The sequence below is a fragment of the Colius striatus genome, chromosome 12 (genome assembly GCF_028858725.1).
Source record: "Colius striatus isolate bColStr4 chromosome 12, bColStr4.1.hap1, whole genome shotgun sequence".
Classification (NCBI taxonomy): Eukaryota; Metazoa; Chordata; class Aves; order Coliiformes; family Coliidae; genus Colius; species Colius striatus.
Window position 1 is genome coordinate 6,835,507 of NC_084770.1, and position 15,561 is coordinate 6,851,067.

The window sequence follows — 15,561 nt, forward strand, 5'->3', positions numbered from 1 at the left end:
AGTTAAAAAGCAGAAGGTAAGCAAGAAGTTACCAAAAACAACATTTGGAGGTGACTTGTGCACTTTTATGACAAGAAATACTAGGACTAATGTGGCTTTTCAACCTAGAAGAGATGGAAAAGCCAAGAACCACTCACTGGATAGTGGTGCAAAGTTGGAGGTGCTGCAGGCAAGTGCACACTGCTGGGCTGAGGCTGTGGGGTGAGAGGTAGTCAGAGGGCTCCCATGGGCTGTGTGGTCTGTGAAACAGAGGCTGTGAAGCACCCTGGGCACCCTGGCTGCAGGGCCAGGCAGACAACAAGCACCTGGGGACAAAAGAAAGACTTTAATCTTCTGCTCTGTGCATCAGCCACTCTCTCTGCATGGCAGCCACCACTCAGAGAAGTGGCAGTGCCAGCTCCTGCCTTCCTGGGAATAGATTTGAGAGACAAGTTGGCTGTGCTCCCTGTTTAACTCATGGTCTGCACCAGGGTGCTATCAACTATTACAGGTCCCAGAAGGGAGCTGGGAAATCCAGGTTCTTGCAACCTCAGAGTCATGCTGCAACCCTCCTCCGTGCTGGGGCTGGCAGGCATGGCTCCTGGGAGAGCCTCCCAACTCTGGCCTGTCTCCCCCAGCCAGCAGTGGGAATTTAACACCACCAAAAGGATCCCCATCCTCCAGAAGACCTTGTGTTTTTGGCCTTTGCTGCTGCATTTCTCAATTGCCATGATTAAAAAGGTCTTAGGTAGTTGGATCTGAACCTTGCAGGGAAACAAACTGTGCTGCCTTGGAAGGGGTCCTCTCATCCTGCTCACTCCTGGCAATCCAGGAGCACACAGCCCTGCTTGAGGCCTCTGGTTATTGGGTCACAGTGCTGGCGCTTGCAGTGGTGCAGCCTGAAGAAGGGGGATCCCAGCAGGCACCAGCATCTGGAGGAGGATCTGCTGCCTCTTCTCCTGTAGCAAAGGGACTGTGGAGGAGACAAGGGCCATGCACAGCCAGGAAGGGGCTTTTGAGAGAATGGAAACACAGCAGGTAATGCTGAGAGCTGGCCACAGCACTGCCCTCTCTTCAAAATAGCACCCGTCTTTGCATCCTTCCCGGGGAAGCACCTGGCTCCGGCCTGGCTCAGCATTGTCTGCAGTACTGCCGCTGGACAGCAGCCAGAGTGCCGAGCACTGGGGGAGAGTCATGGGGCTGAGGGTGGTGTAGTCCCTTCTTCCCATGAAGGTGCAGACCTAGCGTGCCCCATGCATCCCCTCCTCAGACTGAAGGCCTTGTTACTGCTGCTCTGCTTGCCAGGGGCAGAAATGGAGGCTCGGTGGAGGAGCTCACGCTGGGACATGCTGCCCTAGTGACCTTAGAACAGGCTGATGCTTTCCATGGGGCTTCCTTGCTTGCAAGAGGGGACACGATCACTCTCCACAACTACCTAAAAGGAGGCTGTTGCAAGGTGGGGGTTGCTCTCTTCTCTCCAGTAATTAACGATGGAAGAGGAAATGGGGTTTAGTTTGGAGATGAGGAAGAACGTTTTCACCGAGAGGGTTGTCAGCCCCTGTCCCAGGCTGCCCAGGGAGGTGGTGGAGTCCCCATCCTGGAGACACCGAAGAGCCGTGCAGCTGAGGTGCTGAGGGACGTGGGTTAGTGGTGGGCTTGGCAGTGTGAGGTGGGTGATTGGACTTGATGATCTTAAAGGTCTTTTCCAACTGAAATGATTCTACGATTCTATGATTTGAAGACTAGCTCTCATTGAGATTTAACCCTCAAGGTCCTGCAGACCCCTCTGTGCTCCTTGCAACGACCCAAGCCTGCCTAGAGGGAGGAGGGCGAGCAGCTATCGCTGCTTTATTCCCGCTCAGAGGGCGCGGGGAGATGTGGCAACTAACAAAGAGCAAAGCCTCGGCGGCGCCTCCCGCCCATCGGTTATGTCTTTTGGCAAGATGCTGGTCCTGCCGGGGCGCAGCACGAGGGGAAGAGCAGCAGCGTGAGGACCGATCCTTGGCGTGTGCGGGGCTGATACAGCTCTTGCCAACAGCCAAGCGCGGCGGCGGCCGTGAGCGGGCAGGCGGGGTGCTGCGGGAGCTGCTGTTGAGCCGGAGCGCTCAGCAGCGCGGGGTCGGGCGTGCAGAGCCGCCGCTATCTGTGCGGCTGCAGCACCGTGCCGCCTGCCGCTGCCCCGATAGCGGCTCTGCGCGCTAGGCCGCACGCTCTTATCTGGCTGCCAGGGCGGCTGCGGCTGCGGCGGGGGGCCGTGGGGATGGGGTGCACAAACAAGGTCAGGATGTGAGCACAATAGCCAAGGACCGGCCTTTGAAAAGCAGGGGGGGACGCAGCTCGGCTGCCCTGGAGCACATCAAAGGTCCCTCTCGCCCTTGTGTGTTTGCTGGCAATCCCTGGACTTGACCCCCAGGGGATGTTGAGCCGTGGGAAGTGGAAAGGGGAAGGACAGCCACAGCATGCAGGAGGTGGGGCACTGCCCTGAGGGTCTCTGCCTCCACATCATGTGTTTCTCACGAGTTCCCTCCATCCCACTCTGTCCTGGCCCTGACTGATCTGTATCTGGAGCTCAGCACACAGGCCCCTCTCTTCTCTCCCTCCATGCACCTCCAGGCAGGCATTTCAGGTCTGTGTGCAATTTCACAAGCGCTTTTCTCGAATCAGCAGTGGCCACAGCTGGGGGCTCTTGGGGTTTTCCTCTTCTGGACTCAGTAGTGTGAATCCTGGAGAGCCAGGGGTGCCATCCACAACTTGTGGTGTTTCACTCGAGGAGCCCATGTAGCTGAGAGGAATTGACTGTCACACAACAGCCTCAGAAAGCTGAGCTCGGGGCAATGCCTGGACCGAGCCATGAAAGGACATGAAGATACAGTGAGAGGGCTCTCTTTTTATGCTGCACATGTCCCTAGCAGGATTAGTTCTTCAAGAGTCCCTTTCTGCTTGTTCCTGTGCTCCCAAAAGGGCCTGGGAAGGGGCTGGAAAGCCTGGGGAAGTTTTGCCTCTGATTTTCTCTGTGGTGTGTGCAGACACTGCTGCCTTTGGGTAAAGGACAGCCCGAGCCTGCTTGGTGGGAACCACTCAGGAGATTAGACCTGTCCACTGCTTTGTGTTTTTACAAAGTGCATTTATGGGCAAAAGAGCAGACCAAAGGACAAAGGGAAAATAAAACCCCAACAGAAAGAAGTGGAGCATTGCTGGCTCTGCAGGAAAAAAAGTGTCCCTAGGGGCCTGGATGCTGGTTCTGCTCTTGGGAAGCAGCTGTGCCCTGCAGCCACTGGCCCTAGGCTGAGCCAGTGCCTCCTTTGTGGGCTTTTGATTGCAGGGCTCTGCTGGCCTCCTGGCTTTTCTGCCTTTGAAGCCATTGTCAGGGTAATTAAAAGCTCCCAGGCAGGTGCCCAAGCTTTTTGCAACCCAAGATTTGGCTTTATTTCCTCCACCTGCTAGAAATGCTTTGTTTTAGGGCAGATTAATCTCTCACAGCAAAGAAGAGATTTTGATTGGGTGGGGATTAGTGCTGGAGCTTTCTCCCTACCTGCTAATTGCCCCATATCTGCTCTGTCAGCCCCTGTGACACCTGCCCATGGCTGCTGACATGCCAATGTTGTGCTGCAGGATACAGGTGATGCCATGTGCCTCACAGGTTTGTTTAGGGAGCAGTGAGTGTGATGTAGTGCTCAGCCCAGGGGAGCCTGGTCCAGGTCCAGCAGCCAGAGAGCTGGGGATGCTTTTGGCACTCCTGGCATGGCCTTGGGGGGCTCCCGCCTTTCCTTGGGGCTGCTGCAGGGTTTGTCTGCTGGCCACGGGCACAGCTCACCTCAACAAGAGGGTATCATTTTCTCCAGCGGCATGTTGAGCATGTCAGTGCTTCAAGGGCAAATGTCTGGGGAGGTGCATGCCTCAAGAAGGGTTATGACTCTCCCAGCTCTTGGAAAGAAAAGATAAGCAGCCTTGTGCCTTGGCCAAACTGCTGACCTTCCTTCTGGCCTGCCCTGCAGCAGCCTCCCACCCCAGGCAGGCACCATCACCCCGTGGCATCTTGCAAGGGACGCGATGCCCGAGGCAAATGTCCAAGGTGGGCTAAGTGGAGGCACCACCGTGCCAGTCTCCCCTTCCCATTTCAGCAGCTGTCCTTTGGGCTGCACACAGGGCAGGGCTGGGTCCCTGCTCAGTGGGAAAAGCTGGCTTTACCTGAGGGGGAAAAAAATCTGTCAGTTTGTATTTTTGTCTCAATGTGGTCTGAAAGCTGAAGTCTTTCCTGCAGCTATAAAAACTGTGGCTTTTGGAAACAGCCTCTCCTGCTCTCTTCCCTGCTTCCCCAGTGAAGTGCAGGCTTTTTATTCTTCCCTCATGACTTTTAGTCATCCTTGGCCCGAAAAGGAACCATCAGCAGGGGTCCTTTCCAGCATCAGCCTCTCCTTTAGCTCTGCTTGGCTGAGTCTGTCCCACAGAAGTGCCCCAGGGGCAGCCCAGCCTGCTGTGCCTGCCCCAGCTCCCTCCCCACACGGCTGCACTTTGGGGTTTTGTTGGGTGCAATTACTCCTCTCTGGAGAAAGCACCTTCCTTTGCCTGTGCATGCCCCAGTGTATGGCTTCCTCCAGATGTGAATCTGGAGGTTTTGTTCATTACCTGTGATGCATAAAGGTGCAAAGCAGTGTGTGGTGATGCACCAGGACTGGCATGCACCAGGACCACAGCATCCCTCCCTCCCCTTGTCCTCCTCCTCACCACCAGAGCCTGGGAGGGAAAGACCTTGCCCCTTCCCTTTATCCCTCAGCAGGAACCTGGGGGAAGAAGTGAGACACAGGAGAGGGGCCTGGGCAGGGCTGAGTGCTGCTTTGCTGCCAGTGAGCCAGCGTTTAGGCTGCCACCACCCTCTGCCTTGGTTCCTGCACTCCTCAGGGTGCCATGGGGCGCTGTGGGGTGCTGTGCTCACAGGTGTGGCTGCCAGCCAGCTGGACAGAACCACATCCACCCACACACCGGTGTCTCAAGTACAGGCACACACACACACGCATGCACACATATGTTGCCATCCACACGTGCACCCAGCACGAGCACCCGCAGGTGTGCCCACATCTCTCTGGGCATGTCCCACCCTCCCACCCCTCTGCCTGCTTGCCTGACAGCCTGGCGTGGCTCTGGCACTAGTGGAGGTGACAGTGGGGAAAGGGAGGTGGCTTTTTTGGTTCCCACTGAGCTGCACTCCACCTCGCACCTGCAGCATCACTCAGGGACAGCCTTGGCCCTGCTGAAGAAGACCCACCGAGGGCTGAAGGCTTTTCCCCAGCGAGTGGGACTGGTCCCTGTGCCCAGCCCACGGCCGTCACAGGTGCCCCCATGGGGTGGCCGAGGCCGGCGGTGGGCGTCACGGAGCCGGGAGGGCTGGGAGCCGTCAGCGGAGCAGCACTTTTCTTTCCACAAACACGCCACGTCTGTGCCGCCTCTCTGGGAAAATATTTGTCTGTCTGAGGCAAGGCTGTTTAAAAGCTTCAGCATTTTCACCTGTGAGCTGAGAGCGAGACGTGTCTGAAAACAAACCTCCCAACCAAAGCAAACGTCCGTCCGCAGCCCACGCTGGGTGTGTTTTCACCTCCTCGCTCTCAGAAAGCAAACCTCAGCTGTGACGTGCCATACTTTAGGTGCCTGTGGCACAAAGAAGACCCTCAGTTGCTCCACAAGGTTTCTTTTCATGCAGAGGCTGGCGGCAGACCGTGCCTGATGGCAAGGGGCCGAAGCCCCAGGGCGGGAGGAAGCGGCGCCCGCAGGTGCCGGCCGCGGCATTTCCGCAGGATCCCCGGCCGGGCCGTGGGCCCACAGGCGTTTGTTCCTCCTCTTTGAAGGAGACAAAGCCCCCAGCACACCAAGCCCCCCGGCCCTGGGGCTGCCGGGAGGAAAAGCAAACAGAGCAAGGCGAGCGGCAGGCAGGGGGGTTATCGGGTGCCCCATCTGCAAGGCTCTGTTCAAAAGGAGGAGAAGGCTTGGAGCCTTCAAAGCTGCTCTGATGGCCTTGGTCCAGCTGGGAGAAGGGTTTCATCCAGTGCCTGTTGGGCTTCTTCCTGCTCATGGTGGGCTCATCTTCCTCCAACCCAGCGACAGGCCCCACCATCCTCCTCCCCTCCGGCTGGGAGGCGGACCCTCAGAGTGGCAGTAATGGGGTCGTGGGCATTGCAGAGGGCAGCACCCTGCCCCGGGCATCCCCTCTGTGGGGGACCCTTGGGCAGGAGCAGCCAGGTCAGACCCCTGGGAGCACTGGTTTGGGAGCCTGACTGAGGCTACAGCTCAGGTGATGAGCAAACCCATAAGCATGAGCTGTCCTACTGCTGAGGGCACACCCGGCTCAGTGCAGCCTGTACACACTGAAGGATTCTATACTGGATACACACTCACCTACAGGTCTGTAGGTGCTTGTCTATGTTATGTACAGCTTTACCAGGAGTATGGTCAAACAATCTCAGCAGTTTTGGGGAGAGATGTTTTGCTGACATGGAGTTGGGCTGCTGAGGGCATGCAGGAGAGTTCCCGGGGGGATGGGGGGTCACTCCTCTGAGGTGCTCCGGGATAGGTGCAGTGATGCCCATCCTTGCCCCAACATCCCACTTCTCTCCCCAGCCTGGCACCCAAACCTGCCTGGGGAGGGGGCAGAAGGGTCCCCGTGTCCCAGGGCTGTGCAGACAGGCGAGGGAAGGGATGATGAGGCACCCGGGGGCTGTAGTTTCCGTGAAGTGCTGTGCTGCTCTGGGTACTGAAATCCCCAGCTCTCCCCGGCACTGCCCCCGGAGGCGGGTGACGGGTGACACAGCCCGCTGTGGATAGTGACACAGCCTGCTGCACACCTCTGCTCTCACCCCACCATCGCTGCCCCACGATCCTTCCCCTGTCCCCAAGCTGGGAGGAGGGGGACGTTCCCTGCCCGAGGGAGGCTGAGGCCAGGGGGACTCATCACCGTGAGGAACAGAGGCCGTCGTTTCTCCAGGTGACCTTGAGGTGGAGGCTGGAGGCAGCGAGTGCTGAAATGCCAACCCTGTCTATAAGTAACACCTGGCACGGGGCTGTCCCTGGGCACTGGAGCAATGGAGAGACTGAGCCTGCTCTGCCCTCATGCCACGGGGCTCTGGGTGCACTTACAGATGGGAAAACTGAGGCACAGTGTGGCCCTTGGCCCTGCCTTGCAGTGAGCCACTGGTGCAGCCCTCTGGGTTTGCAGGGCACTTTTGGAGGCATTTTCCAGTGGCAGAGGGACTGCTCCTTGCTGGGAAGAGGGGGATTTGAGGGGGCTTTTGCTCTGCCAGGGGGTCCAGAGCACCTTCCCATGCTGAGAGAATCATAGAATCGTTTCAGCTCGAAAAGACTTTTAAGATCAAGTCCAAGCACCCACCTCACACTGCCAAGCCCATCACTAACCCACGTCCCTCAGCACCTCAGCTACAGGGCTTTGCAGTATCCCAGGGATGGGGACTCCACCACCTCCCTGGGCAGCCTGGGACAGGGGCTGACAACCCTCTTAGTGACAAAGTTCTTCCTCATGTCCTATGTAAATGTCCCCCAGTGAAGCTTGAGCCCATTTCCCTTGTCCTATCATTCATTGCTGGTGAGAAGAGACCAACCCCCACCTCACTAAAACTCCCCAAGTGTACCCCTGCAACAGGCAGCATAGGGCCACAGCTATGGCCCTGGCCCCAGTGTAGCAGACAGAGATGGAGCTGGCTCCCCTCGGGCCCAGCTGCACGGCTGATAGGGATGGCAGGAGCCCTGCCCAGAGCTGCCTGCAGATAAGGCCCTGTGCTCCCCACTGATTGCCCCAGGAGTGGCCGTTGGGGTGTGAGCTGCCGTCCCTGGGAGATAGGGGTGAGAAGGAAGGGGGCTACCACAGGGTTGTGGGGCACCAGCTTGCTGTGTGCCCAGGTGGCCAAGAAGACCAGTGTCATCCTGGCTTGTGTCAGAAACAATGTGATCAGCAGGAGCAAGTGGTTGTGCCACTGTACTGGGCATGGATGAGGCTGCAGCTAGAATACTGTGTTTGGTTTTGGGCCCCTCACTATAAGAAAGGCACTGAGGTGCTGGAACGTGTCCAGAGATGGGCAGCAGAGCTGGTGAGGGGCCAGGAGCACAAGTCTGATGGAGAGCAGCTGAGGGAACTGGGGATGTTTAGTCTGGAGAAGAGGAGGCTGAGAGCAGACAGGATCACTCTCTACTCAAAGCCGTGTAGCTGAGGTGCTGAGGGATGTGGGTTAGTGATGGGCCTGGCAGTGTGAGGTGGGTGCTTGGACTTCATGATCTTAAGGGTCTTTTCCACCTGAAAGGATTCTGTGATTCTAAGGCAGGTGGTGGCAGCAGCCTCCTGTGACCCTCTGCAGGACCTGTCCTCCCCCCATCCACTTCCACCAAAATCTCCATGGTGGTTTCCTCACGAGGTGATGCCTGCGGGGGCTGGGGACAGACAGGACCAGCAGCTTTCCTGACCCTTTCAAAAGTATGATTGACCTCTACATTTTATTTGTGTCTCTGGACTCGTACCCACTCTCTTGCTTCCAGGTGCTCGGCAGAATACTGTTGGAATGTGGACGCTGCCTCTCCCCCAGACCCCTGGGATGGGGGCACTAGGGTCAGCTGTGGCCATGCAGAGCATGGGCACTCCTACAATGAGGGGCCCGTGGAGTGTGGTTTCCGTCAGGCAGCCCCACATGCCACGGGGTCCCGTTGCTCTTGGAGTGCTGGTCCTGCCTGGCACAAGGACTGGCAGATCGAGGAACGTCCCATGAGAGAGGCACCTTTCTGGCTGCTCTGTCCCACTGAGCAGAGCCCATCCCTCTGTGTCCTGGCACAGCAGTGACTATGGATCACTAAAGCCTTAGGGTGAAGACTTTATTGCCCTCTTGTCCAGTGGGACCACAGCCTGAGCTGTGTGTGACGCTCTCACTCCTCAGCATCCTCACTGTCCACCACAACCCCAGGCTTTGGGTGGCAGAGGAGAGCGTGGGGAGGAATGCATTTTGTCCTCCTACCAGGACTTGGAAGATTTTCCTTCCCTTCCTCCTGCCTTGATCATGAGGAAGTTGGTGATGGTTGGCTGGGAGCCCACCATGCCCACCAGGGTCGGCCCCTCCAGCCGTGACCACGGGGAATTTAGAGGTGGGTGGAAAACTGTCTAAAAAGCCCTGCAAATATTTGCATTTGGAGCACTTTTCTGAGTACTGGGGAACGCTGACAGAGCAGCAGCGTGGGCGATGCAGGCATGCTGAGAGGGGCTGTGTGGCTCTGCTCTTGGGGCAGCATTTCAATGGCCAAACAGCTGTGTTTAGAACCAGAACATGAACACCAAATGGGGAGATTTGCAAGTGCTGCCACAAACCCCTCCCCAAATTCCTCGGAGCAAAACTGCTTCGAAGGGGCCCTTGAGCCTTCAAATCACCCCTGCTCTGGGCTGCTGGGTGCACAGCTCTCACCTCCATAGTCTGCTTTCCTTCTCTGCTGAAGGAGGTTTTGGCAGGGAAGGGACTCTCTGTGCCTGGTGCTGCTCTGCTCTGGAGCATTCCAGGCATCTGGGCCTGACGTGGAGCTAGTGGGACTTGCCTGGGGCCTTGTGTGACACCCCTGTCCTGCCCATGCCAGGAGGTGCTCACCTGCCATCGACTCCTGCCCGTCCTTGTCAGCTTTTGGTCATAGCAGCAGCCTGTGTGAAGAAGGGTGCCTGAGGGAGAAGGGATGGCCATGGACCCTGCTGGCCTCAGGACCACCCATCCAAAGTGCAGACGGGGGCTGGAATAAGGAGAGAAGTTAGGGGGCCTTGGGCTACCCTGTCCCACTGCATTCCCATCCCCACAGCTCCCTGTGCTCCCAGAGAATCAGAGCAGGGGACTCACAGCCTGTCCCGTCCTGCCCACACAGCGAGGGCTCAGGGCCGTGGGCTGCAGCAGGGAGAGTCCATCAGGCCCTGGGGCAACCCCAGAGGAGGGAGAGCCAGTCCTGGGGAGAATCATAGAACCATAGAATAGTTGTGGTTGCAAAAGACCTTTAAGATCATGAAGTCCAAGCACCTCACCTCACACTGCCAAGCCCATCACTAACCCACATCCCTCAGCTACAGGGCTTTGCAGTATCTCCAGGGATGGGGACTCCACCACCTCCCTGGGCAGCCTGGGACAGGGGCTGACAACCCTCTTAGTGAAAAAGTTCTTCCTAATCTCCAATCTAAACCTCCTCTGCTGCATCTTGAGCCCATTTCCTTTGCCCTGTCATTCATTACTGGAGAGAAGTGACTGACCCCCGCCTCACTAGAGCCCCCTCAGGCAGTTGTACAGTGATCATGTTTCCTCTCAGCCTCCTCTCCAGGCTAAACACCTCCAGCTCCCTCAGCTGCTCCTCGTCAGACTCCAGATCCTTCACCAGCTCTGCTGCCTGTCTCTGGACACACTCCAGCATCTCAGTGTCTTTCGTGTAGTGAGGAGACAGGCAGCCCCAGGGAGTGACATCCAGCCCCACAGCGTGCTGTCCTCAGCAGCGTGCTGTGATGGACGTGTCCTGGCCCCACGTGGGATGGGGTGGGCTGGGTGGGCTTGGGCACAGTGATGGGGCAGGTGGAGAGGGGTTGGTGCTTCCAGGTGTTAGCAGTGTGTCTGGCACCAGGAGTGGATGGAGAGGGGGGCATGGGCTGTGACAGGGCCCCTGCTCTGCGCTGGAGGCTGCACCTCGTCCCTGCCCTGCAGCCGTACCCGGCACCTCGGGGCAACGCAGGGGACACAGAGCCCAGCCAGGCTGAGGGAGACAGCGGGGAGAGCATCATTGAGTCCGGGACAGGCAGACACGGGTGTGCTGGGCAGGGGAGCACCGCGTGCCCCGTGCATTGCGCACCCGTGCGTGGTGCTGGCCCCCGGGCTAGGTGCGGGCAGAGGAACAGGCGGCTGCCCGGGCAGTACGGCACGTGTGTGTGCGTGTCGCGGCAGGGCTCTGCCTCCCGCGGGGGCGGGGGAATACGTGCAGATCATCCCCGTGCTGATGGACCGCAGCGGGACGAGCACCAGCGAGGAGGCAGGACGGCGGGACCGCCACGGCATCGCCCGCGGTGACCGCCACCGAGAGGCAGGCGCGGGTGCTGGCGCAGAACCCAGCGTGTTTCTTCAGCTCGAGGCAGTGAAACTGGAGTGGCACAGGGGTGCTGGGGGGGTGGCAGAGGTCCTGTGCACCTCCTGGGGCTGGGAGCACCCCGGGCTGCGGCCGCCCTTGGCATGATGCTGCACATAGGGTCTGCGTGTGCAGGGGTGTGCTGGTGCAAGGGGTGAGCGTGTCTGCGTGTGCAGGGGTGTGCTGGTGCAAGGGGTGCGCGTGTCTGCGTGTGCAGGGGTGTGCTGGTGCAAGGGGTGAGCGTGTCTGCGTGTGCAGGGGTGTGCTGGTGCAAGGTGTGAGCGTGTCTGCGTGTGCAGGGGTGTGCTGGTGCAAGGGGTGAGCGTGTCTGCGTGTGCAGGGGTGTGCTGGTGCAAGGGGTGAGCATGTCTGCGTGTGCAGGGGTGTGCTGGTGCAAGGTGTGAGCGTGTCTGCGTGTGCAGGGGTGTGCTGGTGCAAGGTGTGAGCGTGTCTGCGTGTGCAGGGGTGTGCTGGTGCAAGGTGTGAGCGTGTCTGCGTGTGCAGGGGTGTGCTGGTGCAAGGTGTGAGCGTGTCTGCGTGTGCAGGGGTGTGCTGGTGCAAGGTGTGAGCGTGTCTGCGTGTGCAGGGGTGTGCTGGTGCAAGGGGTGAGCATGTCTGCGTGTGCAGGGGTGTGCTGGTGCAAGGTGTGAGCGTGTCTGCGTGTGCAAGGGATATCAGAGTGCATGGGGCTTGTGGGACGTATGGACAGGGCACAGAGCACAACAGAGGGAGCTGTGTGTAGGTTACGGTGTAGGGTAAGGTGTGTAGGGGCTGCAGCGAGTGGGTTTGGGCATGCAAGGGTGGGTGCCTATGGGGTGCTGCGTGTAGGGCTGGGCATTGGAGTTACAGATAGGGCTTGTGGGGTGCAGTGTGCCAGGTTAGAGGTGGGGGCACAGTGTCTAGAGCAGGGCGGGGGGACATACACGGTGTAGGGATAAAGTACAGGGCTTGGTTAAGGCTGAGGGGTGGGTAAGGCTGGGAGTATGTGGACACAGCAGAGCACTCAAGGTCCCAAGCGACCTCCATGGAGTGGTGGGGGCAGAACGGCCAAAGGGTGGGGGCTCGAAGGTCCCTGGGGGTCCGTACAAACAAGTACTTATTTCCTTGGGGTGCTGGGAGGACATGAGGAGCCGTTGGCACCCCTGGAACCCATGAAGATACTGGGATCCATCTGGGACAAGGACACTGCTCCCACTGCCGACACCCCACCTCCCCACTCAGTGTTACCCCCCGCTCCCAGCCTGCCGTCCCCTCCCCGGGCCTGGGCTCCGCTCTGTGCGGAGGGCCGGGGGTGCTGAGCCCGGCGCTGAGCTTTGGGCCGTCGCTGCCCCCTAGTGTCCTGGGAGCTCTGCGCAGGGCTCAGCCCCGTGCCGCTGGGACCCGAGCCCGCGGCAAACCCCGCACCGGCCCGCACAGCCCTGCGGGCACTGCCCGCCTTCCACGGCCCCGCAGCGTCACCACCCGGCCATCCCCCCACCCGGGACCCTGCACGGCACCGTGGGGACCCCGGTACCACGAACCCATCTCCGTGCTGCCCGAGGCACAGGTGCCTCTCTCCCTCAGCTCTGGGGATGCGCAGGAGCGTCGGCACGGGCGAGAACAGCGTCCTCGCAGCCCGCACCCTGCACCCCGCAGCGCGGGTCGATAACCGTGCGGGCGGCCGAGGCGGCGGCGCGGGGAGCGCCAATGGGTGCCCGCAGCGCGGGGCGAGGGAGGCGGCTGGTTAAACTGGAACGAGGCGAGGCCCCTCGCCGCGGTCCCCGCCCCGGGGACTCTGACCCTGCGGGCCGGCGAGAGGAGCCCGAGCAGCCGGAGCCCGGCAGCGCCGCAGCCGCCGGCACGGAGCAGAGCGGGATGGACCCCACCATGGAGCTGGCAGACGACCCCAGGTGGGTGCCGGGGATCCCCGTGCTGCTTTGCAACCTGGGCAAATCCAACCTTTTGGAGCAGGATTTTGGGTTATTCCCTCTGACAAGGAAGGGAGGTACTTGGGGGTGAGGTGAGCCAGCCCGGGCACGGCGGGGATGCTGCGGAGCCGGGTGCCCGCGGGTCCCTGTGCAGCACTGTCCTTCCCCGCAGGCTGCCGGGGATGCTGCGGGGCCGGGTGCCCGCGGGTCCCTGTGCAGCACTGTCCTTCCCCGCAGGCTGCCGGGGATGCTGTGGGGCCGGGTGCCTGCAGGTCCCTGTGCAGCACTGCCCTTCCCCCCAGGTTCCCGCGGCCGCTGGTGGAGATGCTGATGAGGAACTTCAGCGTGCCGGCAGCCTGCTTCTCCCTGCCGCCCACGGCCAGGCAGCTGTTGCACCGTAGGTGGGGGACGGGCTGGTGGGACTCTCCTCTTGCTCCTGGAAGCCCCAAAGAAGAGGAAGGCAGCTGGGTGCTGGTGGGGCTGCATCCTCCCACCCCATAGTGCTGCCTTCAGGGATGAGGCAGACCAGAGAGGACCATGGGACAGGGGAACAGCAGGGTAGAAACACCAGCTGTGGCACAGCCAGACATGCCAAGGAGTGAGCCAGGGGCTTCCCAAACCTGTGGAGTGGTGGGCTGGGGGGCAGCTCCTTGCTATGGTGGTCCCAGGGGGGAAGGGACAGGGTGCAATGGGATGGAGCCTCCTTCTCACCCCTCACTGGCAGAGCTGGACACGGCCCAGCTCACCATCCTGGGCCTTGCCACTATCATGACGGTGGTGTCAGTCGCAATCTTTGTGGAAGAAGCTTTTTACCTCACCCACAAGATCCGCTGCCCCATCAAGATGAAGACACTCCGCTGGAGCAGCTCAGCCCCTACAGTGAGCAGGGGGATGGGGGCACCACAGGGGGTGTCAGGGCCACCAAAAGGTGCCAGCCCCCAGGAGAGGGGAGCAGTAGTGTGCTGAGCTTGAGCTCATGTCTCGCCCAGGTTGTGTCTGTGGTCAGTTGCTTTGGGCTGTGGATCCCACGCTCCATGATGGTGGTGGAGATGGCTACCACGGCGTGAGTATGGCCTCCCCCCGGCCAGAGGCACTGGGGAGCCCATGGGGCCTCACCTGCTTTCCCTCTCCCCAGGTACTTTGCTGCCTGCTTCTACCTCCTGATGCTGGTCATGGTGGAGGGCTTTGGAGGGAAGGAGGCAGTGCTCAGTACGCTGAAGGACGTGCCCATGGTGGTCAGCACTGGGCCCTGCTGCTGCTGCTGCCCCTGCCTTCCCCGAATCACCATGAGCAAGTAAGGGAGAGCTGGGGTAACCCCCTTGCCTCGGGAGAGGACTTTCACTCCCTGCTTGCGCTGGGGTGGAAGAGAATTCCCTCGGTGGAGGCTCAGGGTAATGCTGGTTTCTCTCATGCCAGGAGGAAGCTGCGACTGCTGATGCTGGGGACTTTCCAGTACGCCTTCTGCAGGGCAGTGGCCGTCTTCCTGGGGCTGGTCCTGGCTACCGACGGGAACTACAACCCTGCTGATGTGAGTGCCACAGCACAGGGCTGGGCATGGTGGCATGACAGGGGAGCGTCCCCCAGCCCTCACCGGGCCCAGCGAGTGTTTTGCCAGCCCAGGTCTGTTGTCCATGTCCCCCGCAGATCTCAGCAGAGAGCGTGGCCCTCTGGATCAACACCGTGGTTGGGGCCTCCACCCTCTTCGGGCTCTGGGCCCTGGCCATCCTCTTCCGCCAGGCCCGGCTGCACCTCACCGAGCAGAACATCAAGGCCAAGTTCTCCTGTTTCCAGGTGAGCCCTGTCCTGCCCCACTCCCTGCCGGGTGAGGGGCTCCTCCGGCACTGGCAGGACGAAGTGCTGTGGGGCGAGATGGGTCAGGAGCTGCTGCGGGTGAGAGCGGGGAAGGCGAAGGGCGGGAACCGGGCAGCAGCATGGCCATCCCCAGCTTGGCATCCATGGCTGCAGGTTCTCCTCGTGCTGACAGCCCTGCAGCCGGCCATCTTCAGCATCCTGGCCAACAGTGGCAGCATCGCCTGCTCGCCGCCCTTCTCCTCCAAGGCGCGGTCACAGCGTAAGTCGTGAGGAGAGGGAGCGCTCCCCTCAGGGCCCGGCGGGACACGGGCACTGCCCATGACCCCTCTGCTCTTCTAGAGATGAACATGCAGCTGCTCATCCCCCAAACCTTCATCCTGGCGGTGCTGACGCGCATATACTACCGCAAGCAGGACGACAAGCCGGGCTACCAGCCCCCCAGCTGGGCCCCTGCAGCCACCAACGCCAAGCCCTGAGCAGGGGGAGCAGCGGTGGGACCGAGGGGCAGAGCCAGGCAAAGGGCTGCTCTGCCCCATACAACCACCTCCTCCTGCTCCAGCCCTGTGGAGCTGCCGGCTGCAGTGGAGGCCGAGGGGGAAAGGGCATCTTGGTGTGGGTGAATGGGTCTGGAGAGCTGAAAGGCAAAGGGATCCGTGAATCCACCTCCAGCCCAGGGAACTCTTTGTCTGGCACTGAATAAAGGTAAATTTGTACCTGATCTTGTGTTGGCGACTGGTCTCAGATC

At 60.3% G+C, this 15,561-nt stretch overlaps 1 protein-coding gene across 1 annotated transcript; it reads left to right on the top strand.

The window, feature by feature from the left end:
- The first annotated feature begins 11,980 nt into the window (after positions 1-11,980).
- Positions 11,981-15,534, top strand: SLC51A (solute carrier family 51 member A). Its single transcript, XM_062006139.1, has 9 exons — positions 11,981-12,986; positions 13,307-13,401; positions 13,729-13,883; positions 13,994-14,067; positions 14,140-14,298; positions 14,421-14,532; positions 14,649-14,795; positions 14,970-15,075; positions 15,156-15,534. Exons 1-9 carry the CDS (start codon positions 12,784-12,786, stop codon positions 15,290-15,292), a joined length of 1,188 nt encoding a protein of 395 aa, XP_061862123.1. The 5' UTR covers positions 11,981-12,783; the 3' UTR covers positions 15,293-15,534.
- The last annotated feature ends 27 nt before the right edge of the window (positions 15,535-15,561 follow it).

What these genes read in the sequence shown, in the direction of transcription:
- SLC51A (XM_062006139.1), top strand. Translation starts at nt 12,784, where the DNA reads ATGGGTGCCCGCAGCGCGGGGCGAGGGAGGCGGCTGGTTAAACTGGAA. An exon ending in CCCCGAATCACCATGAGCAA is followed by an intron (nt 14,299 to 14,420) that starts GTAAGGGAGAGC and finishes CTCTCATGCCAG; the next exon opens with GAGGAAGCTGCGACTGCTGA. An exon ending in GGAACTACAACCCTGCTGAT is followed by an intron (nt 14,533 to 14,648) that starts GTGAGTGCCACA and finishes TGTCCCCCGCAG; the next exon opens with ATCTCAGCAGAGAGCGTGGC.